The 27,987-nt window shown below is 39.8% G+C and overlaps 2 protein-coding genes across 3 annotated transcripts; one reads left to right on the plus strand and one right to left on the minus strand.

Moving 5' to 3' along the window:
* The first annotated feature begins 138 nt into the window (after positions 1–138).
* On the plus strand, positions 139–27,877 carry LOC137199998 (phosphatidylinositol 4-kinase alpha-like). Of its 2 annotated transcripts, XM_067614658.1 has the most exons (55): positions 139–311; positions 1,649–1,765; positions 2,324–2,417; positions 2,783–2,871; positions 2,969–3,041; positions 3,135–3,397; positions 3,589–3,655; positions 4,653–4,801; positions 4,907–4,972; positions 5,080–5,176; positions 5,284–5,475; positions 5,601–5,701; positions 5,854–5,983; positions 6,581–6,710; positions 6,802–6,897; positions 7,000–7,183; positions 7,867–7,970; positions 8,217–8,385; positions 8,465–8,515; positions 12,406–12,514; positions 14,241–14,377; positions 14,459–14,592; positions 14,686–14,768; positions 14,850–14,920; positions 15,096–15,220; positions 15,315–15,396; positions 15,713–15,796; positions 16,098–16,187; positions 16,591–16,710; positions 17,664–17,678; positions 17,822–17,914; positions 18,159–18,315; positions 18,417–18,544; positions 18,679–18,837; positions 18,998–19,149; positions 19,256–19,363; positions 19,488–19,615; positions 19,790–19,948; positions 20,114–20,193; positions 20,300–20,499; positions 21,202–21,292; positions 22,157–22,324; positions 22,633–22,686; positions 22,800–22,920; positions 23,023–23,152; positions 24,006–24,149; positions 24,243–24,313; positions 24,406–24,512; positions 24,635–24,739; positions 24,908–25,033; positions 25,181–25,301; positions 26,178–26,337; positions 26,421–26,510; positions 26,605–26,688; positions 26,801–27,877. In XM_067614658.1, exons 1-55 carry the CDS (start codon positions 213–215, stop codon positions 26,850–26,852), a joined length of 6,309 nt encoding a protein of 2,102 aa, XP_067470759.1. In that variant the 5' UTR covers positions 139–212; the 3' UTR covers positions 26,853–27,877. The 2 variants fall into 2 exon arrangements, with proteins under 2 accessions (XP_067470759.1, XP_067470768.1); XM_067614667.1 differs by lacking the exon at positions 17,664–17,678.
* Positions 8,907–12,073, minus strand: serpind1 (serpin peptidase inhibitor, clade D (heparin cofactor), member 1). Its single transcript, XM_067614679.1, has 7 exons — positions 11,992–12,073; positions 11,523–11,793; positions 10,657–11,300; positions 10,380–10,528; positions 10,074–10,198; positions 9,729–9,873; positions 8,907–9,540 (listed from the first exon to the last, which is right to left on the minus strand). Exons 2-7 carry the CDS (start codon positions 11,783–11,785, stop codon positions 9,349–9,351), a joined length of 1,518 nt encoding a protein of 505 aa, XP_067470780.1. The 5' UTR covers positions 11,786–11,793; positions 11,992–12,073; the 3' UTR covers positions 8,907–9,348.
* Positions 27,878–27,987: the final 110 nt, after the last annotated feature.

Consider the following 27,987-nt stretch of genomic DNA (forward strand, 5'->3'; position numbering starts at 1 on the left):
AACACGACACTAAACGACAGAAATTTTTTGTTACCATTCATCTTAGTCAAAATAATAAAAACATGGTCAAATTTAAAAGCCATTAACGTATGAACATTGTAGTTAGATTGTCCCCACTGCGTTGCCGTACTGCGGCTTTGCCAGAGCCAACTACCGCCGCTCGTCTCTTTCCTCTCCTCGATGAATTTCGCTCGTTTGATGTAAAGGTAAACATGTCTGTAACGGGAGGTGGTACGAGAGGGTTTTATTTCAACACAGTCCTGTCGCTGGCCCGCTCTTTAGCCGTCCACCGCCCCGCACCGGTCGAAAAGGTGAGGAAAGAGAGCCGAGCGAGCTCCAAACTACACATTTATATTAATTGGCTAAAGTAACGATAAGCAACAGGGTTGTTGAGGGTGTAGCAGCTCCGCTTCCGCACAGGCGGTGGCTTATTTTTGATCACTGACGTGACAGCAAAGGTTACATATGGCAGGTGTATGTGCTTTAATAGCTATGAATCACTTTAACTGGGTCTTCCCTGCATTATTTCCCTTGTAATAGAAGAGAGAGCAATGCAGAAGAAAGTGGCGTCGCTGCCTGCGTTACTGCACCAGTCAGGCTCGATCAGCACTGCAGTCAAACAGGTTTACACGGTGAAGAGCTAGAGATGAGAGAGAGGTCACAGTTTTATCTGTTCAGTAGATGGTTACTAACCTGTTTCAAGGAGGATCATGATCTAAATTAGACGACTTGTTTTATATGTGGATCAGTTATCCAAAAAAAGACTTGTGCTGCGCAAAGTAATGTTTGGTAGAGTCAAATAACATATAAGGGAATTCTCTGTCGCTAGTATTGATATTTTATGCAGCATATGGGTTTTAAATATCCAGATAACGCGTGTTTTAAGGGGAATAGTTAGCTACTGTGAGCTAGAGGGAGATGATTGTTTTGCACTATAGCAAATATCATACATGCCTGTATCATGATACCATTGATATAGTAGGCAGCAACATAATAGTTTATGGTCCCCACTTCTGATTGTAAGCAACAGTAAACTTTATTGATTGCCAAGAGGGACATAAAGTTTTACAGCAGCACAAGAGACAGCAAAGCTATAAACAGAATATAGACAAATAGAAAAAAATACGTAAAAATGATAAAACAAAAGAAAAAAATCAAAGTAAGAAAGCGATATACAGTAAGAGCCCCAGACCAGTGTGCAGAAACTATTAAATGAATTGCCAACTATTTTGATAACTGATTAATCATTTTGAGTCCTTTTTTTAAGGAAAAATGTCCAAATTTACTGGTTCCAGCCTCTCAAATAAGAATATTTTCTGGTTTCTTTAGTCTTCTATGCTAGCAAACTGAATATCTTTGGGTTGTGGACTGTTGAGACAAAAGAAGACATTTAGGGCTGTCATCTTGGGCTTTGGGAAACAGGGATTGACATTTTTCACCATTTTCTGACATTTTGTTGACCAACCAACTAATAGAGTAATCAAGATAATAATTGACAGATTAATCGTTAACATACGGAACAACTACAATGAAATAGGATCTGTCAAAGATAACTTGGTGCTTATCATTAGCTTGGGCAGTCTGGTTTCCATCACATGTTTATATCAAATCATTTTTTTAAAGAAATGATATCCTTGTGATCTTTAAGGTCCAGAAGCTACAATGTATGTGTCCACTGGAGGCCCGTGGTGTGTTCACTCTAGATGTGCGTCGCAGAGATGCAGTTATAGCCCTGGCTGTTTTTCTGGTGGAGTCTGGCTTACAGGTGGGTTGTGGTCAGTAAAAAGTTGAGCTATTGAGCCTTTTTTTACAGAGTGGCTGAATTTCATCATTACTTTAAACATCACATCTGTAAACTGCCCTAGCAGGTAATGGATAACAGGGTACAATTAAAGCTACAATCTATAGAAGTAATTACAAAGAGATTCAATAACCTGATATATTTAGATTTTATTAGTACCTTTATATCATTACTATTGCTCCGCTTTTGCTACCAGCCTCTCACAGTACTACGCATATATCACCGCAATAAGCTTATTCCCATAATCTGATTAAACTGGCGATTAGACATGCAGCTGGACACGTAAGCCTCTAACCTCATCACACTTACACACGCTCTGGAAAGCTTCCCCGCCGTCTAATTATGTAGAGATGACTGCCTCACTTTTCATTAAAGTATTGTTTGATATATTTTCTTTGATTCAGATTTGATTCAGTGTTGGAATAAAAATGCCTCACATTTATGATTAATGTGTGTGAGTGCTTGTTAGACAAACAAAGTGCAGTTGTTTGTGGTGTGTAATGATTTGTTTTACACTGGCAGCACAAAGAAACACTTGTTCCCTACTTGCTGAGCCTATTGAGAGGGCTACCACGGGTCCAATGGATCGAAGAGAGCTTGGGAAAGAAAGGAAAGGGTAAGAACAATCCTCTTACAGTTAGTTCGATAATGCCCCTGTTAAAGTGCTTATACTTGCTAAATGAATGTTTGTAGTCATTGTTATTTTTTATTTTCAATAATGTCTCAAGACATGATGAGGTGAGTCAAGATATCAAGTCATAAAATGCCATTAAACCAGTTTCCACTTGTTAAGACATTGATTTTATTGACCAGATATGACATTAAATAATACTGTGAAATACAGTTTGTTGGTTCTGATATTAATACTCAGTTGTATTTGGGTTTGAATGTATTTTAATTTTTTGATGAATATATTTGCCTTTCTTTTTCTTACTGCATTCTTTTATGAGATTATATTGTCTGTGTTTTGTTTCTCCTCAGAGTCTCTGCCGGTTGCAGAAAACTTCAGCTTCTGTTTAGTGACTCTTTTGGCAGATGTAGCTCAGAGGGACCCAGACTCCAGACAAGAGGTCAGTTTAAGAAGTGGTGATAATACACTATAAGGTTTACTGTAGGTTTTATTGCAGTAAAGTGCTTGATTGACTGTTTATTGTGTTTCCGCTCTAGATCTTGAACACTATAATGGAAGTCATGCAGGCCTTGCAAGAGATGTGCCAAACACCTGATAATCATGACAAAGGTATACACACACACACACACACACACACATATCAAAATGCAAAATCTTATTCCTTCAGAATGGAGGCCCTCACAGACACTCTCTCGCCTCTAGTCTATCTGTGCAGGTACATCGTGCCCAGTCTGCTCGGCTTGACTCGAGCATTTGGCCGCTACAGCAACACAGATGAAGCCCTGTTGTCCAAGTTGTTCCCCAAAGATTCCCCCCAGGCCCGCTGCGTCACAGAGGAAACCGAGGGAGTACGGCGCAGATCCTTCAATGACTTCCGCTCCATCCTGCCTTCCTCACTGCTGACAGTGTGCCAGAGTGACACTCTGCGCAGACGCACCGGGACCAACCTGGATTCCTCTGCACAGGTGTGTGTATGTGTGTGTTGTGATGGAACTAGTTGGACTCAAAAAATGGTATTTAGCACTTTTAGAACAGCTAAATGTGGTTGCAGGAATTTAAAAATGATCTTGCATGCTTTTTCTTTTGTATAATGTGAGAACAAATTTTTGATGACTTTGTTTTGGTTAATTAGAAGTTAAAATGTGCTCTGTCGTAGGCCTGTACAGATTCAGGAGGCCACTCACCCTGCTCCCCTACAACCCCTGGCCCACATTACTTTGAAGGTAAAACACAAGAAAAACACACGCTGCTTTGATTAAATCTGCCAGTGGAAACCTACATTCCACCAATTCATCATCATCTTATCATTTCCAGCTATCAGTGTTATGTAATAACTGAGCATGCATATTGCTTATCTGCACTTGCCTGTGTGGCTTGTCAGTGATATTTATTGGGGTACATCAAGTATATTTCTCACATGCTGTTAACTCACACTAAACTATTCAGTAATGCACAAGGTTTCTGGTTAACATTGGGATTTTAATTTGGGTGAAAGTTTTGGAGCTTGGTAACACATACAGCATATCGAGTGTTTACCCCATTGCCTTCATCACCTCTCTCTATAGTTTGGATGGACATCATATCTTAATATGAATGCACAGTTTAGTCTGTGCTAAGGCTTGTTTGTGCTTTGTGACGTGAGAGTTCAAATCTATGGCATACCAGAACAATAGTGCAGTTAAATCAATATTATAGATCATATTTCTAACCCTATGTCTATTATACTTCCTGCTCCCACTTGTCAAATACACTGTTATACCTTGTTCTAATTACTGTACACTCATGTTACCATGCAAATGACAACTGCTTTCGAACGCTAGCAGTGTTTTTAGTAAAAGTCCATCCATCTGTTTTCCTGCTTTCATATTGATTCAGACACCATTGTTCAAAGGGTTAGCGGAGCAGCTATATAGTTGTGTTAGCCAAATATAGATTTACATGACATCAGATTGAGATATTTCTAGCTCAGCTTCAGTTGACTTTCATAGGAAAAAAACCCAGCTCCTCTCAACTGTGATCATCAATTTTTGGTGTCAGAATCAAAGTTTCTTTTACTTGAGTCACCATTCTACATTCTGATGATCAACATCATCTTTATAGAGACAGATGTTAATTTCTGCATTATTTCTGAATCAGTAATCTCATATCCTTATTTTAAATATTCCATATTTTTCCAACTTTCCTCATGTCTCTTATGTCATATGGTCCTTTTCATTTCAGGTGCCTACCTCCCAGACAGCAGCTCAGTGGACCCTGACTACTATTTCTCCACAGTTAGCTCCAGTTTCTCAATGTCTCCTCTCTTCATGGGAGCAGGAGAAAATGAGGTGGAAGTGCCTGTTGATCAGCTCCGACAGCTCCTCAGCATGGTACAGTGGCCTGTTACATGTTAACCACAACACTGATACTGACATAATGCATTTGCCGCATTCTGTATCTTTACCCATGTTTACCTGTGTTCTGTCCATATTCAGGTGAAGAAGTTTGTTTCTGACTCATTTTTGAAAGCACTCGATGCCACAATGACTGAACTTATAGAGGTAACTATAAAACCACTGTTAATACAACAAAACATATACATTGTTGAAAGTAAAATCAGTGTGAAGTTAAGTAATCTTCTTTGTCATTGTCTCTCCTGTTTGTTAAGTCTAATCCTGGAATCAACCTCTATTACAAAACCTTCAGTGACCCTCTGTATGTGTGTGTGTTCAAAATGCTGCGGGACACACTGTACTACATGAAAGGTAAAGCATTATAAATTTCTTAATTGTTCTGTATTAATTGGTGTATTTTGTAGTCCTTTTAAATAAACTACATTCTCAAATTTACATATTGTCCTCCTATATCTCAGCCTTGCAACCGGCTTTTGTGCGGGAAGTGCATGACTTTGTACTGGAGCAGTTTAGCAGCAGTCAATCGGAGCTGCAGAGGGTACTTCATGACACAGGGGGGTTGCCGGGGGAACAGAGTCCCCTCAAGCTTCGTTGCCAAGCCAACGCTGCCTGCGTGGACCTCATGGTGTGGGCTGTCAAAGATGAGCAAGGTAATCAATTGTAGCAGAGAGTGAGCAGAGCAGTGTGTTCAGATGTCATAACCAGAGAGATACTGTATGTGTTTATTTGTACTGGCTGTATTCATTTTCCTTCCTGATGTCTTATTTTTTTTCAGGAGCTGAGAATTTGTGCACAAAACTGTCAGAAAAGCTGCAGTCAAAAACCTCTAGTAAAGTCATTATCGCCCACATGCCCCTGCTCATCTGTTGCCTACAGGTATATAACACTATAAGGTAGAAAGAGCACTAAGATACTGACCCCAAATTTCAGAAAAATGTCTCATAAGGTTCTATTTTGTGTAAAAAAAAATTACTTCAGGAAAAGTAAAGGTATCATGATGATTAACATTTTCTCTGTCTGTGCCTCAGGGTCTGGGCCGTCTGTGTGAGAGGTTTCCAGTGGTGGCTCACTCTGCCACGACCTCTCTCAGGGATTTCCTGGTGGTTCCCTCCCCTGTTCTTATAAAACTCTACAAGTATCACAGCCAGTACAGCACAGGTAGGGCTACCATACTTACTTCACATCCACCACCTGACTGAGACATTATCAGGTGTTAATCAGCTTGCGTGAAATAATAAATGTAGCACACTTTAAAAAGCTGAATGGAAATAATAAGAATGAATTTGAAGACTAAATCCACAGAAAGCATAATCACAATGTGACTATTTTATCCTGGAAAATTGAATTTGTCTACAATACGTCCAGCTGGGATTTAGCACAGCAGTGCAGAACAAATGATTTGATGGCTGATGATCCAGTGACAAATTACAAGTGTTGTTGTCACAACCATCTCTCATCCACTATTGATCTGCACATAGTGTTCATTGACAAGAAGCTACAGATACAGACAATCGGAAATGCAATTTGGGTTACTGTTTTTTTTCCGTGTTGTAGTCCACAGAGTACTGCTTCTCTATAGGTCAGCTGCTAATTCGTTAGATTGTAAAAGATAACATGCTCTTTAGATTTGGCACTACAATCAACATTTTTCTTTTCTGCGCAGAATCATATTTTGTGATATTTTTAAAAATGTTTATTTAACTTCATATAACCCTCTCATTAATGTTTCTCTCTGTGTTGTTATCGCTTTTTAAGGCGCAGGTGAAATCAGGATCAATGTAACCAATGAGCATTCTCAGTCCACCTTCAATCTTCTGTCAAATAGGAAAGACCAGCCTTCCATGTATGAGCAGCTCAGAGACATTTCCATTGACAACATCTGCAGGTCAGACGCAAACACCTGGCACAGCTTTGATTAAAGAATATGATTATTATGTTTCATTTTTCATAGCTGAATGTGTCTTTTCTCTCTCTAGATGTCTGAAAGCTGGTCTGACCATGGACCAGGTGATAGTGGAGGCCTTTCTGGCTAGTCTATCCAACCGTCTTTACATTTCACAGGAGAACGACAAGTAAGTAACGTTTCTGATTGAAAAAAGCCGCACTGTGGTTTTTAATCAAACTGAATATATTCAAATTTTTTAACATCAATGATCCCCCCGTTTTTCTGCCAGGGAAGCACTTCTAATCCCAGATCACACCATCCGAGCGCTGGGCCACATTGCAGTGGCTCTGAGAGACACTCCTAAAGTCATGGAGCACATCCTACAAATCCTTCAGCAGAAGTTCTGCCAGCCTACATCACAGCTGGATGTACTCATCATAGACCAGCTTGGCTGCATGGTTATTTCAGGAAATGTGAGTTCAAAGTCAAAGTGATACAACATTTAGTGCATCTTGCTTCCAGTATTTGACATTACACACAAAAGTGTAAACCATTAGGGTATTAGTTTGGATTGGTGGGATTGTTCAAACATCTCTGATATTCAGAAATTTTGTTACTGTTGCTTAAATAGAAGCAAAGTAACCCTTTTTTACCCGTGGGTCTGACACGCTGTTGTTACTGGAGACCTGCTGGCAGCTGTTTATTTGTCCTTGCTGCTCTGTTGTTTACATGCTCAGTAAAATGTGCATTAAGAGTAGGTTTCAGTATTCCAGTAAGCACCCCGTTTGACAGTAATGGGGTGTTTGAGACAGCTGGTGTTCCTAAGTGCAATCAGTTATAATTAACAAAGCACAGGAAATGGATCCAACCTTATATAACAGATAAAGATCACAAATGCCTCGATTGTTCCAGATACAGATCTTGCATAGCGGCTCATGTTATCCCTAATAATGGGATTTTTGTATTGGAAATTATTTTATAAAATTAAAGTTAAATGTTGTGTCTATGTAAATAATTTAGTATGTATCTAAGTAAGTATAATACACGGAAGATTGGCTTACAAATCGTAAATACATATTTTTCAATTATTAAGATTTAAAGCCAGTGGTGCTTTAACAGTTTTAACCATCCATGTGTCTGTCTGTCTGTCCTGTAGCAATACATCTATCAGGAGGTGTGGAACCTGTTCCAGCAGATCAGTGTGAAGGCCAGTTCAGTGGTCTACTCAGCTACCAAAGACTACAGAGATCATGGCTACAGGTCAGCGTCTGCTCGCAAGAGAAAATGTGGTTTGGAAAATGTTAATAATTGTTGCAGCAGAAGACGACTTGTAGTAATGTACATTCCCCTGATCTGTGTTACATTGGTGTTCTCTATCATATTTGATTAAAAAAAAAAATAGCTACAGTATATAGGTCTTGTCAGTCTTGTGCATGTATGTATGTCTGTGTTGAGTATTGCTTTAGTTTAACTGTTCCCATCATGTATACTGCCTTTCCTCTCAAGGCACTGCTCTCTGGCAGTGATAAATGCACTGGCCAACATTGCAGCCAACCTGCAGGGGGAGCAGCTTGTGGATGAACTGATGGTGAACCTTTTAGAGCTGTTTGTCCAACTGGGCCTGGAAGGAAAGAGAGCCAGTGAGAGGGCCTCAGATAAGGGACCAGCGCTGAAGGTACGTGCTTGAATACAGAAACATCTAAACACAACAGGAAGTTGATAACAGCAACGTAATTGCTCCTTATCTCCCGTAGGCATCAAGTAGTGCTGGAAATCTCGGAGTCCTCATTCCAGTGATTGCTGTGGTGAGTATGTGATGACTATGCAAATTGTTACACCTTTTGAAACAATGCCTATTAATTTGCTACACAAATTTGTGTTAAAATACCAATATAGAGCACAGTTGAATGATCTACGTGAGTATTTGAGGTCTTACTGACGAATCCAAACTGTTAGTTAGCATTTAACTCAATGAACAAATATTTACCCTGTCGGCTGCAGTGCAAACATTTGTGGCACCAGTTCACTGTTGAATGTCTTCAATCTGTCACTGTAATTTTTCATAAAATTGTCACTCATTATCGTTGTAGCATGTAGTAAAAGTCTCACAAAACTGTTAACAAATTAGTAGTATTGAGATAGTAATAGTTCATGTAGTATAACAATTTCAACTTCTTTTCCCACAGACATTGCACAGAAATGGTTTTCTATTGTATAGTAGTGTTATATATTATTTTATTATCCCCTTTCTTGTGTTCAATTCATTATTCCATAGTTTTTCTGCAATAACTACAGCAATAAAGCTATGACACTTATGTAATGTCTCACATGTCTCCACCAACATCATTGCAAGAGATAAAACATTGACAGATGATAACAAGCATTCAGTGAGTCACTGAGACAAACTCATAATACTGACTAAATCTTCTGAACAGGCTGAACGTTCAGTCACAGATAACATACAGATAAAAAGTGCTCATTACTTGATGTTACATTTTCTTTTTGTTATAGTGAAAGAATTGAATATTAAAAATATTCAGCAGTTAGAAGCAGTAGTGTTTCTCAGGTACATTGAAACTCACTGAGCATGGAATTTGTAGGGAATAGTTCAACTTTTAGCGGGAGCTTTTAGTCAAGTTTAGCTCTGTGAAGGATTGACCACACGACCCATGAACACAAGGCAATCTGTGCGGTGCTCGTAGATGAGGAAGAGAAAGGGATGGTCCACGGTGAAGCGTATCTGAGAGGAGAGAGGCATGAAGCCCACCTGGGTCAGAGCAGCAGCCTCAGTCCCTTCTTCATTCACAGTAATGGTTCCCTGGTGCTTCAGCTGGGGAGGGAGATCAGTGGGAGTCATTTTGAAGTACTTTGTAAGGATTATTGTTTGCAGAAAGCTGTTGATAAGGTGTACAGGGGACAGTCTGAGTCACCTGCGCTTCTATCATGTTTTGACCTTACCTTTTAGAATCAGTTTGGTTTGTGTATTTCTGAAATCATGGCTGATTTTAGCTTACTTACCCAGTTCATGGCAATCTTTTCAGAGGTCATTCCAGTGAAGTCTCCGTTCTCCTGAAACAAGTCAGTGAGGCCCATCTCCTTCAAATTGTCAATCAAGTCATAGTTCTGCTCCAGTTTAAAGCGAGGTAACACCACCTCACGGGTCCTGAGGGGGAGGCATAGAAAAGCAGTCCCTAAATTGACATTTCCTCATGGTATAGCTTTTAAATCTCCACAAGGTCTAAGCACTTTCACCTACATTGTTAATCATAGTGGAGCTTCCATCTAAAAAGTTCATTGCATGTTATTGTGTACAGTACAATTTCTCAGCTATTGATTGTAGTTTGTTGGGAGAACAATGCTGACCTGTTTGTCATGTTTTTGAGCCACTTGTTGACAACAGTGGGGGAGATGTCCTGTTCCAAGGTCCTCATGCCAGTGATCTTCCTAGGCAAGGCAATGAGCATGCTGATGTTTCCTGAATAAGGGAGCTGTAAACATGATAGTTGACACCATTATTATGCAGTTCATTTAATCTGTTAATTGATCAGTATGTGTTCTTAACAAGAACTTCTCATTGAATAGACTTTTCACTATAAATATATAGTCGACCATCTGGATTTCCAATCTAGACCCCAAGTTAAAATTTCAAATCAGTGTTTGGCCACCCACCTGTAGGATGTCACACTCTAGTTCATGGTCAGCAGCAGCCAGGTAGTTCCCTTTGTTGGTCATCATTGGCACACGAACATTTGTCTTTTCGTTAACACGAAAGTTGCGATAGTGAGTCTGTTCTTTGGGAAACTTCTGCTCCCACGTACCTGTTATACAAACAAACAAGGTCAAAGACTCATATGTGTATTATGATGATTCAATTAACCAAACAAAGCAGACAGTTGTGCTGCAGTTTTACTGTTTAATGCAAAGTCTTGACTATATTTTCACCCACCTTTGAAGTACAGGTAGTTGAGCAGCATCAGCACCATATTTGGGTCCACACTCTTCAGTGGTTCCCTGATCAGTCCTTTTGTCAGCTTTAGGATGCGACGGTTAGCCTTGTCCAGAAAGGCAGGCTCACTGAAGTCCACTGACTGCGGCTCTGCAAAGTAATAAGCCTTTGTCTCTGCACGGAAAGCATCCTTCACTGAGACATCCTTCTTTACATAGACATCATTTACGGAGCGCAGCGTGTAACCAAAGTTCCTCCTGAAGAGCCTGTGTGTCAACTTCCTGAAGAGCTTGTGCACTGTTGTGTTGTCATAGTGACTGCTTGCATTGACAAATTCAGCGAATCCCAGGACTTTGTAGATCTGATCATGGGTTCCAGATCCTGTCCCTAAAGACATCATCCCCATAGCGATTGAGATCCCGGCAGGTGCAAGCAGGATGTTGTCAGTCTGGTTGACGCTGTTTCGAAGACTTCGATAGAGGTTAAAACCAAAAACGGCATTGACAATGTTGAGGCGCTGGAGGCGAGACCGACCACTGAACAGCCGTAGGAGTCTGGCACGGCGAATCTTTGGGTCAGAGGGTTCGGCAAAGATGTCAATGTCTGGGGCTGGTGTGGCAATCTCATCTATCTCATCCCCTTCACTGAAAAATCATCCAGATTCATCATCCAGTTAGTCAAACGAAGAATCACTCTAAATTTGCTTTGGTATTTAGTTTTAAAGCAAGTCAGGCTCAAATGTTAAGAAATGTCTCTGTTCAGCCTAATCTATGCAGACATTTTTATTTCACTGCTTCATACAACAAGTTCTTTTCTCAAAATGAATTTTTATATATAATCCATTAGAAGGTACATTTAATACTCACAGGTAGTCATCACTGCCTGCAGCCAGGATCTTATCAAAATCAATGTAATCTTCATCATCAAAGCCATCAAAAACCAGGTCATTAGTGACAGTGTTTTCTTTGTGGAACTCCAAGGGCATAGCCTCTATATCCACTGCCCCTCCTGGTTCATAGTTTCTGGGGTCCGGTTTAGGGTCACTAAAGTGTGTGCTGATTTCTTTAATCCCAGCCAGAGATGGACTGACCAGCAGAAGAGCCACAGAGATGACTGTAATCACCCACATCCTTAAGGCTGGGGCAGGGGGAATGAACATTTAGGATGGCTTAATTAATGTTCTAATCAACATTTAGTATATTTGATTGAGTTACATTTTAGTGAATAGCGTAGGAATAAAAGTATTGTAAAAGTATGTTCACTGGCTAAGAATGAAAAACATTTTTAGGTAAAAAAAAACTCCCTTCATAGCAGTATCATGTCAAAATGTCTTACCTTTACTGTGTGCTGGCAGGAAGTGCTGTGTGAGAGCAAAGAATTGAATACAAAACTGAACTTTGACGTGGTCTCCTCCTGAACAAATAGACCAGATCAAACAGACCAAAAATGCTGTGACTGACTAAAATTTTTAACTCTTCACAATTCAGCTTATTTGTTAAGAATATTTAATATGACTTATTAAAAACCTAGTTATCTGGTAAGAGATTTTTGAAGTTTTTTTTGTTATATGTATATTGTATTTTAAGGTTAAATGTGAAGATTCGTCATCTATTTCATGAAATTTCCATTCCTTTTCCTTCCTTACCACTGCTTCAGAATCACATTTAACAGAATGGGATCATTTGTATATTGCAACATTAGTTGCTCTACATTTTTCACCTTTTCTATGTCCATCTCTGTAATTCACAGTTGACCAGACGACTTCCACCAATCAAAGAGGCCAAGCCTCGCCTCCAGAAGCTGTTCCGAGACTTCTGGTTGTACTCTGTGGTCATGGGTTTTGCTGTAGAAGGATCAGGTGAGATGAACAGCTATGTTAAATGTTTAGTGTAAAGAAACAAAGAGTTTCTGGGCTTGACATAAAATTAGAGGGGGCTGATATTTAAAGGAACACTCCCTGAGTTTGCAAAATAGTCTCCCCATATTCCAAGATTTCCTACCACTTAACTTTTAATGTTTTGAAACTCAACTGTGAATTGTGTTGATTGAACAGCCACTGCCTTAATTTGTAAGTCATAGATCATATATTCTTGTTTGCCCAGGCTATTGTTTATAGTTCAAAGAAGTTGTTGTGACAATGTGGCAAATTTTAAGTAATAATGGCAATTTATTTTATGCCATAAGGGGAAGAAGAAATATGTTATTGATGTGCAAAAAAAGTTTGTTTCCATCATTGGTATTGACCCAAAAAACATCCTAAAGAACGTCTGTGAGCAGGCCTAAATGATTAATTAGGGGCCGAGCCCAAAAGTAGGGCGAGGACTACTGTTTTACAGTAGTCCTCGCCCTACTGTTTGCCCTATTGTTTTTCGTCTTTCTTTCTTTCTTTCTTTCTTTCTTTCTTTCTTTATTATAACGCCACTTAAACCCTAAATTTGACCCTCTAAACATGCTCAAAAACTCACCACATTTGGCACGCACATCAGGTCTGGTGAAAAATTTGATAAAATGTAAAAATGAACCCCTAAAGTGCCAAAATGTGCTCTCTAGCGCCACCTATGTAACTAAAATGGCCTCCACGGCCCGTAGGAATGTTGTAGAGAGATCAAACCAAAACTCAATTATTCGTCTCATCAAGACCTAGAAATCCTATCTTGACACCCCTGACCTAAATCCAACAGGAAATCTGCAATTATGCTTTCAAAATAAGACTTTGCCCCAATTTTGGCCCCCAAACAAACGCTATCCCCTCTGAGGGCGTTAATGGTATCTGCTTCAAACTTAAATGGGTGACTTATGACACTATGCTGAAAAAAAGTTGTGAAAAACTTTGTAATAACTCGAACGGTTTGGATTTAAAAGCCCTGAAAGTTGCAGTGCCACATCACACCTTACAATGTAAAACAATGGGGAGGCAATCTATGGGCATTAACTTTGTGTCTTTGTGGCTTCTGATGTCTAAACTAAAAGTCTCACCACTTTCAAACCTGTATCAATGGATTCGCCACAAAATTTCTTACTAAAAAATGATTTTTAATGTAAGATTTGGCCAAAGTCATGGGATTTATGAGGATATTTCACGAGAAGCGTTCTCTAAAATCCTCCTCTCCAACTGCTACTGGTGATGTCACCCCCTCAGTGCTGTGAAACATTCCGCAATACACACTCATTATAAAATCACAGGAGGAGCAAGAAAAGACTTTAAAACTCTAATATCTCAAAAACAATAAAAGATAGAAAAAACATGTAAATTCAAGATTCGTAGGTCAAAGTCTCGTGACTCATTTAAAGTTCAAATGTAGTCTGTATCTAAAACTATGTGGTGGCAGTAAATGTTCAAAAAGGTGTGGGATCGCTCACACTCTCCATTCAAATATGAGTATTTTTCTGTGTCCAGCTGCAGTTACTTATTGTCTCTACACACCCGACAGTACACATTTCAATCAAACTTTCAAAATAAAAGCACACCACACTTGTAAGAAATATCCCTCATTTTTAAAAAGCAAAATGATCTGATCCCGACGTGCCAGAGTGCGAGGTCCCGACCAATGCTGCATTTCTGGATCTACATTTTGTCCTTTCAGGGCTCTGGCCGGAGGAGTGGTATGAAGGTGTTTGTGAGATTGCCACCACGTCTCCTCTTCTCACCTTCCCCAGTGGAGAACCCCTTCGCTCCGAACTGCAGTACAACTCTGCTCTGAAAAATGACACAGTCACACCGGTAGTGTTCAAAATCAGGTTATTAGAGGACACACTTGCATAGAGATGCACTGGGATTAATGGTTAAATTTCTGTCCTCCAGGCCGAGTTGAGTGAGTTGCGGGCAACCATCAGCAATCTCCTCGACCCACCCCCTGAAGGATCTGCCCTCATTAACAAGCTCGACTTTGCCATGTCCACGTACCTGCTCTCAGTCTACAGATTAGAATACATGAGGTCAGCTCCATTAGACTTACAAGTTCAGCTTTCTTAATATGAGACCAACTTATGAAACTTATAATATTTCTCTTTACTCTTGCACTCTTTTAGGATGCTACGATCCAATGATCCTGACAGGTTCCAGGTCATGTTTCGATACTTTGAAGACAAAGCTATCCAGAAAGACAAATCTGGTGAGTGCTTTACATCTGTACACCTCTGGCTCGTCCTGTGTGTAATTCATTTTCTCTAATTCACTTTTTTTGTTTTCTCAGGCATGATGCAGTGTATTATTTGTGTCGGCGATAAGGTGTTTGACGTCTTCCTCCAGATGATGGCCGAGAAGGTAGGTGTCACTGCAGGCTAACGAGCCATAGATTGAGCTTATTTTAACATCTGCTCTGCATGGTTTCTTTTGATGTTTTGGATGATAGCAAAGCACTTCAAAATGCTTGTTGTCTGTAGGTGTAATTCTTCAGGATCAGTCATTAACAATCAATACATATTTTTTATTTATTTAGCCAAAGACCAAAGAGCATGAGGAGGAATTAGAGCGACATGCCCAGTTCTTATTGATCAACTTTAACCACACCCACAAGAGGATCCGCAGAGTGGCAGACAAATACCTTTCTGGTTTGGCTGAGACGTGAGTGATCATCCTTTCCTCTATGTTTAAGCACTTTTAGCATTTCACATATGAATTATATATATTTTTTTTTATGTCCCACCGCTTTCACCAGATTCCCCCATCTGCTTTGGAGTGGACGTGTGTTGAAGACCATGTTGGACATCTTGCAGACACTCTCTCTGTCGCTAAGTGCTGTAAGTATCAGTTGACAGCTGGTATAAACAACGCTGCACTTGTTTTTGGTTTGAATCCTCATCATGAACAAGAACATATAAGTGGGGGAAATGAAAACATTAAGAATTTTCTCCTCTGGTGCTTTTAGATTTTAATAATTAATTAATTATCATTGATTATTAATAAGCATAACCTTAGCACAAGCTTTTTGTGGTGGAAAAAAAGCAGAGTTGTAACCATTTCTGCTTGAAGTGACATTGGAAAACCCAAAAGAAGTGTTTAAATAAGAGCTACTTTAAGCTTCAGTAGCAATGAATTTCTTTTCCACTTATTCAGGACATCCACAAGGATCAGCCATACTATGACATTCCAGACACTCCCTACAGGATCACTGTTCCTGACACATATGAGGCCCGAGAGGTGAGTTTGGCTGTTATTACCCAAATGACCACTAGAGGGTAGCACAGGTTTGGTTTTCAAGATATTAGTGGTCTCTCTATTGCCCTGTCTTACTTCTTTTTGGATTGTTAAATCATCCTGAGTGGTGGATAGTTATGTGATGTTTTTATGTAACATGATCTGTTTAATTTTCCCTTTACATACAGTATGTACCAATAGGATTGAAGGAGTTGGCCTCATCTTAGCATTTTGTGTATACAATTAATTGGTATTCTGTATGTCATGATCACTGCTTTACCCTGATTTCCTTATCTCCTATTAGAGCATAGTGAAAGACTTTGCTGCTCGTTGTGGTGAAATCCTGAAAGAAGCAATGAAATGGGCCCCTTCAGTCACAAAGTCTCACTTACAGGTCAGTTTCTTTACCTTTATGTTGCCTCAAAGATTAAGTTAAAGGAGTACAATTAATTCTAGCTACTGCTTCTCTTTAAGATTTTACTGATAGTAAAACTAAGAAAAGTCATCAAGGGTATTCCTGAAAGTTGAGATACTCAAATGCTAAGCTCCAAAACTCCAACACTTGACTTTGGTCATGTCTTTGTATTTTAAGTAATGCCATCTCGGCTACAGCACTCATGGAAATAGTAACCTGAGATTCCCAAATTAGTTTATTATAGAATATATTTTCTAAGGGAAAATATTGTTTGCTGACTACAGGGGATATTTGTCATCTTTATTGTTTTATTTCTACTTCCCTTTTCCCCCTTTCTCTTTTTCTGTCCATCCTTATATCTTATCTGTTGTGTGTTGTGCAGGAGTACTTGAACAAGCATCAGAACTGGGTGTCGGGACTGTCTCAGCACACAGGCCTGGCCATGGCCACAGAGAGCATACTGCACTTCGCAGGCTACAACAGACAGAGTACCACACTAGGCGTGAGTCACACAGACACATGCCGGTCATGCATGTCTGCACACAAACCCATTTCTGATCACTGCAGTATTGTTGTCCTGTAAATCTTAGATTCCCTAGCCAAATTAAATTCTGCTAAATTCAGATGAAATTAAATGACATGTCCTAAATGAATTCTGAGGTCACATACCAATCACATTTTTAACTTAAAGTATTTAAAGACTGCAAAACAAACCTTAGTCTGTCATCTCAGCAATGCTGTATTGTTTGAAACATTGTGGAGACACATCAAAGATTTAAGTAGATTTTTGTGAGGTAAGTGCAGCTACTTTTCAGACCACTGAGAATGTCTCAAGAAGTGACAGATGTCTTATTGAGAAATCAAGAAGTTCACAAGTGATGCGGCACTTGAAAATACAGCAAACTTTAAAATCCCAATTGGCTACCTACTGTTGGCCTCACAGTCTTGTTGATTTGATGCTTATTAACATTCGTCCAACATTAATGGCTTTTTAACATAACAGCAAATGTACCATTTAGTTGCTTTGTCCAAGCATTTGCAGTTTTGTTAACAATCAGCAGAAGTGTTTTGTATCCTTTGTGCATATATATTTGTTTTATTATGTGTTTCAAACCGTCTGCATTTTATAGCTCTGTAAACTCTGTGTGTCTAGTTACTGTACTTTTATGTCCATGTGTGCATGCTTACTAGTCTGTGTGACATTATTTTGCTTTCTATGCATTTTATGTGTTCCTGGGCTTACATTCTGCTATATCTGTCTTTTCATTTGCTTCATTTGTTGTATTTTGTCTTTATTAAACTGCACCGAACTACCTACCTGGTTGCTTGGCTGGTTTACGGATTTGCTGGTTACCTGGTTACTTACCTGCAATGGACGGGTGGGTTGGTTGGCTGGTTGCCCATTTGGCTTACTGGTTATGCTGGTGCTCTCCTCCAACACATGGCCAACCGTAGGCTGCTTTCCCTCAGGTTGGTCTGAATACTGAATACAGAGAGACAGGGCTCAGGCATGATAGTATTTACCAGAAGTGTTATAGTGCAGCCACGTATCTTACCTGCCTGGCTTGTGACTATGTGGCCCTAAGTGGCCCCTAAACTGTGTTTTTCACTAGACCACCCAGCTGACAGAGAGACCAGCATGTGTGAAGAAGGACTACTCCAACTTCATGGCATCTCTCAACTTGCGCAACCGGTACACTGGAGAGGTAAAATCTGTTCTTAAATATCAATATGATCTCTGAAGCCATTAAGGAAAACAGTTTTGCCTGTTTCTCACAAGCGGGCAACTCTGCCAGAAGCTATGGATTTAAGCTTTTAAAAACTAACTAACTTGACTTGTATTGGATACTACGATTAAAGGATTAGCAATACTAAATCAAACAATAGTAGTAGCAAAAGTATTTTGTGTTCTGCATATGATTTTTACCTATTTATCGTTGTGATGTTTAGGTGGCTGGTATGATTCAGTTCTCCGAAGCAACTCACAGCCAGTCAGACCTCAATAAGCTGATGATCCATCAGATGACCAGTGCTCTGGAAAGAAAAGACCCAGAGGGCTTCACCCAGGCCATGTTCAAGATGGCAGCCCTGCTTATAACCACCAAAAGTGAGTACCTCTGCTTCATTCAGATATTAAGAGGAGCTGTAAAACTGATAATCCTTTTACCTCTATTTATTTAATCATTTATCTATTTGTTGATCTTTCAGACTGTGACCCTCAGCTCCTGCACCATCTGTGCTGGTCTCCTCTGAAGATGTTTACAGAACACGGTATGGAAACTGCTATCGCCTGCTGGGAGTGGCTTCTGGCTGCGCACAACGGGGTTGAAGTGCCAGTATGTATCACTTTTCGTAATATCCAATGAATGGTTTGTGTAATGAAGGAAGTATCTTGGTCACAAACTTAATATAGAGTGCATGATGCATAAATCAAATGTGTATTCTCATCTTCTCTTTTCTCTCTGCCTAGTTCATGCGTGAGATGGCAGGAGCTTGGCAGATGACAGTAGAGCTGAAGATGGGTTTGTTTTCTGAGGCTAAAGTAGAGACTGGCCCTCTGGCTGTCTCAGAGGAGAGCCAGCCTGCACCCTGTGCACCTGACGTCATCCCTCACTTCCTCTGGATAGAGGTCAGTTTACCATTTTAATGACTTTCAGTCTGAATTTCTGTCAAAACGGTTGTAAATGTTGCTCATAAAATAAAGGTTAGTGAATTCTTGTCAGCAAAAAGGTCTGAAAGCTATCATTTGTCTTGATCTCCATTTCTTTCTTCTTTTTGTTGTCTTCCAGTTTCTGGTGCAGAGATTTGAGATAGCCAAGTACAGCAGTGCTGATCAGGTGGAGATTTTCACCACTATTCTGCAGAGGTCTCTGTCTCTGAATGTCGGAGGAGCCAAAAGCAACTTAAACACACACGTTGCTGCCATAGGACCAAGATTTAGGTGCCATGTGTAATTTTTTCAACAGACAAATGGTTGAATCTTAAATTCTGTATTAATGAGCTGTGAAAAATACTCAATCCTAAACTCTAATCTGTCTTTATTCCAGACTGCTGACTCTCGGTCTGACTCTTCTGCATGCTGATGTTGTGACAAATGCCACCATCAGAAATGTACTGCGAGAGAAGATCTATTCTACGGCATTTGACTACTTCACGTAGGAATAATTCAGATCTGTGTTGTTGGGGGGGAAAAAAAGGAAAACTCACTTTCAGTTTGAAGTTTAAAACTGTCTCTCTTTTTCTGTCCTCTGACGTTTTGCCAACTCTCTTTTTCTGTAGTGTCAGTCCCAAATTTCCCACTCAGACAGATAAGAGGCTGAGAGAAGACATCAGTATAATGATCAAGTTCTATGCCAGCCTGCAGTCTGACAAGAAGTATCTGGCTGCCAATCAGCTGGTTCCTCCAGGTACAGCATTGAAGCTTTGGCTTTTTAAGTTTAAGAAGGTTGTCAAAATGCAGCCCAGAATGCCTTCAAAAAGCTTCTTTGTAAAGATAAAGGAAATATCTTCCATCTATAACTCAGAGAGGCCATGTTGACCTTTTCCAGAATTAAGTTTTTATCTGATTTGTCCCTGTGTAGATCCCCAAGACATGTCAGTGAACAGCCTGTCTGTAGTGGCAGTGACAGACAGCCGAAGCAGTCTTGATGCAGCGGTGGGCCAGAGACAGCAGGTGGCTCAGGGATGGATTAACACCTACCCTCTGTCCTCTGGGATGTCCACCATATCCAAGAAATCAGGTAAAGCACACACAGCATGTCAAACTTGCTATGCTGGAACACACCATGTGCTGTCAACACAGTCACATTGAAACCTATCCATAGATAAAATTTATCTTCAATAAAAAAAAAAAAAGTTTGATTGCCATGATGTGTTGCTAATATATTTCTCTTGTGTTGTTTCAGGACTGTCTAAAAAAAGCAACCGAGGCTCTCAGCTGCACAAGTACTACATGAAACGGCGGACTCTTTTACTGGCTTTACTGGTATTTACAACAGTTTTTATTCACAAATATGTGATAGTAATGAAAAATTAAACCGGTCACCTTTTTGGGGAACTAATATGGTCCTGTTTCCTGTATGTGTCTCTAGGCCAGCGAGATCGAGCGGTTGACAATATGGTACAACCCCTTATCAACTCAAGAGCTTGCCATCGCTACTGAACAGTCGGTGGAGACCAGCATTGCTAACTGGAGGTCCAAGTACATCAGTCTGACAGAAAAGCAGTGGAAGGACAACGTGAACCTGGCGTGGAGCATAGCGCCTTACCTCGCACTGCAGCTGCCTGCCAGGTACACAGAGGCTGAACTGTCATGTTAGTCAATTTGAGACCAGATTCACAGAAAACATTCTCCCAAGAGATAATGCAGGCAACCATTAGGCCAATAAGATGCAGCATGCATTACATCCCAAGTTTCATTAAAGTCAAGCACTAGTGTTGCAGACTTTGTACTTCAGATTTTTAAATTTGAGCCCCTAATCTCAGTGTCTTAGACAAGACAATTATTATTATAACGTTTTTAAAAGCTGAAATCCAGAACTTTCCTCACATTGTTGCCCTCTATGGTAGCAAGAACTTATTGAATGATGTTCAAACTATAACAAAGATAGCAGAGCATTCACAATTGCACTTGTGATATCATCTCACGCCACTAATGTGTGTGAACAGCTCTAGTATCTGTCAGAGAAAGAATATCTTCAATCAACCAGTTGACATATTATTTTACCCTGCACAATACATTGTGCAAAATATATTTACCATTACAATGTCTTTACACAGACTATGACTTGATTATATGATTCATGTTTAGTGATTTTGTTGTCATCCAAAAAGAGAAGTGGCCAGTAGACCTTAGAAACACCAGTGTTGTGCAAACACATATGAACGTGAACACATACTAGACATGCACATTTATGACAGTGCAGTTTTTCTGAACAGATGAGTAAGTCGTTCATTAGGAATGCACCTATTCAGCTTATTTTTTGTTTTTCAGGTTTAAAAACACAGAAGCTATTGTGTCAGAGGTGACTCGCCTAGTAAGAATGGATCCGGCTGCTGTGTGTGACGTTCCTGAAGCAGTCAAGGTGAGATTCTCCATCTGCCAGACACGTTTTCCTTGTCTCTGCCATCCTGTTGGTCTCACTCATATTGGTCTTATTCTATAGTATTTGGAACAGTTAATCTGCAATTTTGGTTAAAGGGTTACATTTAATATTGAATATGTATTCAGCCATTACAATATGCTTTAGATTATTAGATTATTACATTTTCCTCATACAGTTTCAGCAGAATAGACTTGAATTTAGCATCTTTGAAGGTACATTGAGTGCCATTGATTGTCTTTGACTTTCAGCATTTAAGAAAATCTCACTTGAGTTTTAAGTCATTTGTTCTTTGGCTTTTGAAGTTGCGTTGATGCATTTCTGTTAAGTTGCAACAAAAGTTTAAGAGAAGAAAGTTGAATAAACTTTTTGTTAGTTGCTTAGTGTAATGAGAGTGGCCATATAGTGTCACTTGAGAAATTATGGTGTTATTGAAGTAGTCTTTCTTTCCCTCCAGCTTTCTGTAGTCTTCTTCGTTTATTTCTACCTGATTGAACTCTTAATGAGCCCTGTTCATGTCTAAAGAAGAAGCAGGGGAGGCAGAGCACAGCCTTCCCCAAGGGCCTTCGTGACTTAGCGGATGATCATCCTTGACATCTTGTAGTTGTTTATTCCAGTCACTTTAGTAAACACAGCTTTCTCTGGAGGCTAGTTAGCACAATGTCAGGTATAGGGTCATAAGCTTGCATCAGATTGTTGTCATATTTGATACGGAAATGTGGATCCTGTGATACATGCTGCACATACATATTTTCTACCCATGTATTGATACAAATATCAGCTTAATTGGTTCATTTTCCATCATGTTTCTGATTTCTTTCTTTTTTTTTCTTGTTTCGTCTTCAGTTCCTGGTGACGTGGCACACAATTGATGCTGACTCTCCAGAGCTGAGTCATATCCTGTGTTGGGCCCCAGCAGATCCACCAACTGGGCTATCCTATTTCTCCTCCATGTACCCTCCTCACCCTCTCACAGCTCAGTATGGGGTCAAAGTGCTGCGCTCCTTTCCTCCGGTACAGATATATATCAAAAATATACACAATCAGCTGTTGCAATTGTTGTGGTTTTATTTTTGTGTTTTATGGAGTGAAATCTGTGTTATTATCTTAGGTGACACATCCACCGCCGCCAGATAAAATTTAGCTGAAACCTGCCCAAATAGTACACTAATATGTCAAATTCTTTAGCATTAACTACAACTTTGATTTTTACTCATGATAACAAGTGCTATCAGATAGTCAAATTTGACGAAACTGTTTCTGATTAGCCCAAGTGATGCCTTTTTTCTTCCCAGTAAAATATTTTCTTCCTCTGTTTCTAGGACGCCATTTTGTTTTACATTCCTCAAATCGTCCAAGCACTTCGTTATGACAAGGTAAATATGAGATCTTTTTGAGTTGGCATGCCTTCCTAAAGCCCAGATATCTTCAGATTATTTACTTATCACAACTTTGCCTGTCTTTCTTTTTCTGTTACATCCTGGTACAGATGGGTTATGTGAGAGAGTACATCCTGTGGGCCGCTCAAAAGTCTCAGCTGCTTGCCCACCAGTTCATCTGGAACATGAAGACCAACATATACCTGGATGAGGAGGGAAACCAGAAAGACCGTGAGATATTCCAGTCTCAAAAAATCTTTCTGTCACACACACACAAGCACATCTACATATGCACATAAATATAAATAACTGTGATCGTCTCTCTCCCTGCAGCTGACATAGGTGAGCTGTTGGAACAGATGGTGGAGGAAATCACTGGTTCTCTATCTGGGCCAGCCAAGGACTTCTACCAGCGAGAATTTGACTTCTTCAACAAGATCACCAATGTGTCGGCCATTATCAAGTATGAACATATTTTTTTTATAAGGAACCATGTTGTAGGTAACTCCTCCTGTATTGTCTTGTAATTCCTTCAACATATAACGTAATTTTTCTTGATTTATTTTGCTTTTTGTTCTTCTAATTTTTCTCTCTGCTTCTCTTAATTCTTCTGCTTTTTTCACTTTCACATTGTCAGCTATATCATATGTTTCTTGACTATGCTCCTCACTTAACAGATTCCTGAAGTTGTTATATAATAAAATCATAAACTTTGGGGTACATCGAAAGAAAAGAGAAGAATTTGTGAAGGTGAAACTTTAACAAAGGCCTTAGAGAAGCCCTACAGTCGAACTTTTCTGTTATATGGATGTCATACTTAATAACATTACCCCCTAGATAATTGTCTTGTTTATGAAGTGATAAGCTTTCTCCTGGGTGTAGATGTTTTGTTCTTTTTCCTGTCTTGAACCACTAGTGATCTACTCCCAAAATACCTTTCTTGTTAATTTATTTGGTCAATGTCTCTCTGATTATGCACTGGTCTGGAAGATATTGTATGTTGTGATTTGTCTCCCTCTGCCGCTGAGTTACCTATTCACCAGTGGCTAACACTAGAAGCTGACAAAATCCCACTCTGCCCTCATTAGGGCAATAATTGCAACTATCCAGGGGCTAGCCAGAAACTTCTACTGTCCCCTGGCGTCCATTCTCCATTACTCTCTACCCCAGTGACTCCCCTCTGTGAATAACAGCAGAGCCCAACTGTCACTTGTGTTCTGGTGTCATTCAGTCATTGAGATACTCATGCTTGCTATTCTTAGCTAAGTCTGTAATAGAGGTGTGGAAACTCTGTGTGTTTTGTTTGTCTTCATCAGACCTTTTCCCAAAGGGGAGGAGAGGAAGAGGGCCTGCCTGGAAGCCATGTCACAAATCAAAGTCCAACCTGGCTGTTATCTTCCCAGTAACCCAGAGGCCATAGTTTTAGATATTGACTACAAATCTGGGACCCCGATGCAAAGGTGAACCTCAAAGCTGACTTCTATTATACTCTTACCAGAATTCACAAAGAAACATGACAGTTTCACTGAACCTTTTATTGTACATCTGTTTAGTGCTGCCAAAGCACCTTACCTGGCCAAATTCAAAGTTAGAAGATGTGGAGTCAGCGAGCTGGAAAAAGAAGGTACTGTCAATGTTAACAGAACCTAAAGTAGATATTGCACTTCTTAATTTTGTGCACAAACAAACAACGTATCATGACATCTTCCCCCTTAGGTCTGCAGTGTCGCTCAGATTCAGTTGATGAAGGTAAAAGCGAAGAGGAGGCCAAGAGAATCTGCTGGCAGGCGGCCATCTTTAAAGTTGGAGACGACTGTAGACAGGTCTCAATTTTACACCACTCACCTTTCACTTACCACACTGCAATGTCAGCCTTTACCATTTTTTCTGGCTTTTATTTAATTTCTTCTTCTCTTTCTTTACTATTTTGGTCCTTTGTGTTCAGGACATGCTGGCGCTTCAGATCATCAGCCTGTTTAAGAACATCTTCCAGCTGGTGGGCCTGGATCTCTACGTGTTTCCTTACAGGGTGGTGGCCACAGCTCCTGGTGTAAGTTCATTTAAAAATGCTCCTGGCAAGAATTAATCCCTTATTTCCTGACATGAACTATTGGTTATCCAAAACAAATGTTCCATTAATATGATGAAACCACAAGTCTAACTTTCCCCTGTCATCAAACCGCTTCTTATTCCTCCTTTTCCTGATGTTCGTTCACAGTGTGGAGTGATCGAGTGCATCCCAGACTGCAAGTCTCGTGACCAGCTGGGGCGGCAGACAGACTTCGGCATGTATGATTATTTCAGGAACCAGTATGGAGATGAATCCACACTTGCGTTCCAGAAGGTAAATGTCATATCTCCCCACCTCATAGCGACTTTTACAGTCATCTGTCAATCACACACATCAGTAAAATGGCACATTGCTCACTGCTTACATATAGTGACAGTTTAATCTGACGTTCCTTCCAACACTCTTCTTGTCTCCTTCCAGGCCCGCTACAACTTCATCCGCAGCATGGCAGCTTACAGCTTGTTGCTCTTCCTGCTGCAGATAAAAGACAGACACAACGGCAACATCATGCTGGACAGTCAGGGCCACCTCATCCACATCGGTGTGTATTTGGGTTAACTTTGTTTAAAGCCACTATGTATGAACTATGTATGTATGTAGAATTTTTAGTTATTATAGCATTTATCAAAATATTATTATAAGATTTTGAAAAATCTGGATGAAAAGTGGTGCTGTCTGTTTAGTTTTCTCCCTGATCCCTTCTTTCCTTCCTTCTTTTTTATACTACCACTGGGGGGCGCTTAAGTTGTACGTTTCTGGATTCCATACATACTGGCTTTAAGTTTACTTTATGTAAATGTGTGTGTGTTTGTGTGTGTGTGTGTGTGAACGTGTACAAGACTAAATCACTTTTCCTTCCTTCCTGCAAGTTCTTGAACATAACAACAAAACCATTTTCAAAACGGTTCCTATTCACACAACTGCATCACCACAGAATACTACATATATATATATATATATATATATATATATATATAAATAATGCAAAAATATAAATCATAACTTGGTAAAAGTAAAAGAAGACATGCTGTTCACTGTAATTGATTACCAATCTCAAACAAGTTTCAAGTCTGTGCGAGCAGACTTTCATACTTCGTTAACTCTTTTTTCATTAGAAACCAATGGCTGCATGGAAGGGAGGAAAATTTTGGAGAATTATTATATTTATAAAACTTTATGACCCAAGCTTTTATTGTGTATTGCTCTGTGGAAAGGGGGAATACAAAAAATGGGCGTTCAACAATTTAATTGACAGCTCTTTGGCACATATGTGGAATCTTCAGCAGCCCTTTCGGATGACTATTTGTACTGACAATGCTAGACATTACTCATCCTCACACTCTGACCCTATATTAGACCATTTACAAAAAGTTATTGTCTGTGTGTGTGTGTCCATGTGTATATGACTGTTTTCCAGACTTTGGGTTCATGTTTGAAAGTTCTCCTGGCGGGAACCTCGGCTGGGAGCCAGACATCAAACTAACCGATGAGATGGTGATGATCATGGGTGGCAAAATGGAGGCGACACCCTTCAAGTGGTTCATGGAGATGTGTGTGAGGGGATACCTGGCTGTCAGGTGAGTATGTGGCAGTGCTAAAGCAAGTGCACATTGATGACAGCTAACATGTTAGACTAAGGCAAGTTCCTCTGGTGAATTAGGCCCTACATGGATGGAGTGGTCTCCTTAGTGAACCTCATGCTGGACACTGGTCTCCCCTGCTTCAGAGGACAGACCATCAAATTGCTCAAGTGAGTCAGGCGTGCGGATAAGTCTGCGTCTGTGTGCCGATGTGAATGCGATCAGGCGGTTTTAATGTAATTTCCTGTTGTTGCTCACACCTAGGCAGCGATTCAACCCGGGTTTGAGTGAGAAAGAGGCAGCTTCCTTCATCATCAAAGTCATCCAGAACTGCTTCCTCAGCAACAGGTCAGAACAAAAGAACCTAAACAGTTTCCATATTCATATTATTAATATTGATTTCCAGAAAGTATCACTCACATTTGTCAAATTTCTTTTTTGTTTTGTTTTTGTCTTACAGGAGTAGAACCTACGACATGATCCAGTATTACCAAAATCAGATCCCGTATTAAACGTTTGTGCCTAAGCATGTGCATATTGACTGGTAGATGGCATATATGTGTGTGTGTGTGCGTGTGTGTGTGTGTGTGTGTGTGTGTGTATGTGTGTGTGTGTGTGTGCCTTTGTTAATGTTCAACACTGAAGATTGTGGCTCATCGTTGCAGCTGATTGTTGGATGTTGTCCTTTGTGTTTGCTTTAGCTTCTTGTTTCCTCCCAAATCATTTATTTTCTTTTTAGTTATATATTTCTTTATTTATTATGTTCCGTTGAAATCAATGTTGTTATTAATTATTAATATTTTACTATTGCACTAGCATCTTGACTTCTGTGCACTTAGGGAAAAAAAAACTCTTGATAATCTGCACGTTCAGTAAATACTTTATCAGAGTTTGTGCCAATTTTAAATGATTTGTAACATTCGTGAATGTGAACTCTTAATGCTGTTGATTTTAGATGGGGTTTGAAAAGTAATCGGTTACTCAAGTAGCTGATGTAGACCGGTTTCAGTTCTGACCAGTGTGGCCTATTCTGTCACCTCGTACTTGACTGTACTACTGTGCTTCTCTTTTTAATGGACCAGTCAGAGTTCTTTGATCTGTGGCATGGTAATCGTCTTGTATTTAACAGTGAGGACTGACTGTATAGACATGGGTTACACTGTCTGTATTTTTGGGTTTCCATATTTGCAGTTACCACAGGAGAGGTGATGCACCGGGGCTGTGTTTTGTACATTTAGCATTGCCAAAGGGGGAGGGAGGATAATGCACATAAATCAAACTTTTCTATTGTTTTTGGATGGAGGTGAGACACAGTTTGAATGTTGGATGGTTGCATGAAGTTATGTGTTAACTACCATGTAGCCTGTGTCCAATGTGGCTTTTGGTGAAAATTATTTTAGTAATCCAAAAGTGCTGTGCCCCATGTCCATATGGTTAGCTTAAGCCTTTATGTAATGTTACTGAATGTAAAGATTTTGCCTCTATTTGTATATTTATATCCATGACCCATTTTCTGTCTCCTTTTCTATCTTCATGCCTTTTGAATGAGAACGCATAAGATAAGAAATCAAATAAACATCTATTAACTATTAACTTAAAGAAACTGTCTTATTTTTGCTGTTGGTGTTTCATTAAAGGTCCCTTCCA

Source organism: Thunnus thynnus, chromosome 2, assembly GCF_963924715.1.
Source record: "Thunnus thynnus chromosome 2, fThuThy2.1, whole genome shotgun sequence".
In the NCBI taxonomy this organism is placed as follows: Eukaryota; Metazoa; Chordata; class Actinopteri; order Scombriformes; family Scombridae; genus Thunnus; species Thunnus thynnus.

Bases quoted from the DNA above. Each gene is read 5' to 3' on its own strand.
- LOC137199998 (XM_067614658.1), top strand. From the start codon at position 213: ATGTCTGTAACGGGAGGTGGTACGAGAGGGTTTTATTTCAACACAGTC. The intron at 15,797-16,097 runs GTGAGTTTGGCT...ATCTCCTATTAG, and splicing joins ACACATATGAGGCCCGAGAG to AGCATAGTGAAAGACTTTGC. The intron at 19,364-19,487 runs GTAGGAATAATT...CTTTTTCTGTAG, and splicing joins ACGGCATTTGACTACTTCAC to TGTCAGTCCCAAATTTCCCA.
- serpind1 (XM_067614679.1), bottom strand. From the start codon at position 11,785: ATGTGGGTGATTACAGTCATCTCTGTGGCTCTTCTGCTGGTCAGTCCA. The intron at 11,301-11,522 runs GTGAGTATTAAA...ATGATTTTTCAG, and splicing joins GCAGGCAGTGATGACTACCT to TGAAGGGGATGAGATAGATG. The intron at 10,529-10,656 runs GTGGGTGAAAAT...TTTGTATAACAG, and splicing joins CAACTACCTGTACTTCAAAG to GTACGTGGGAGCAGAAGTTT.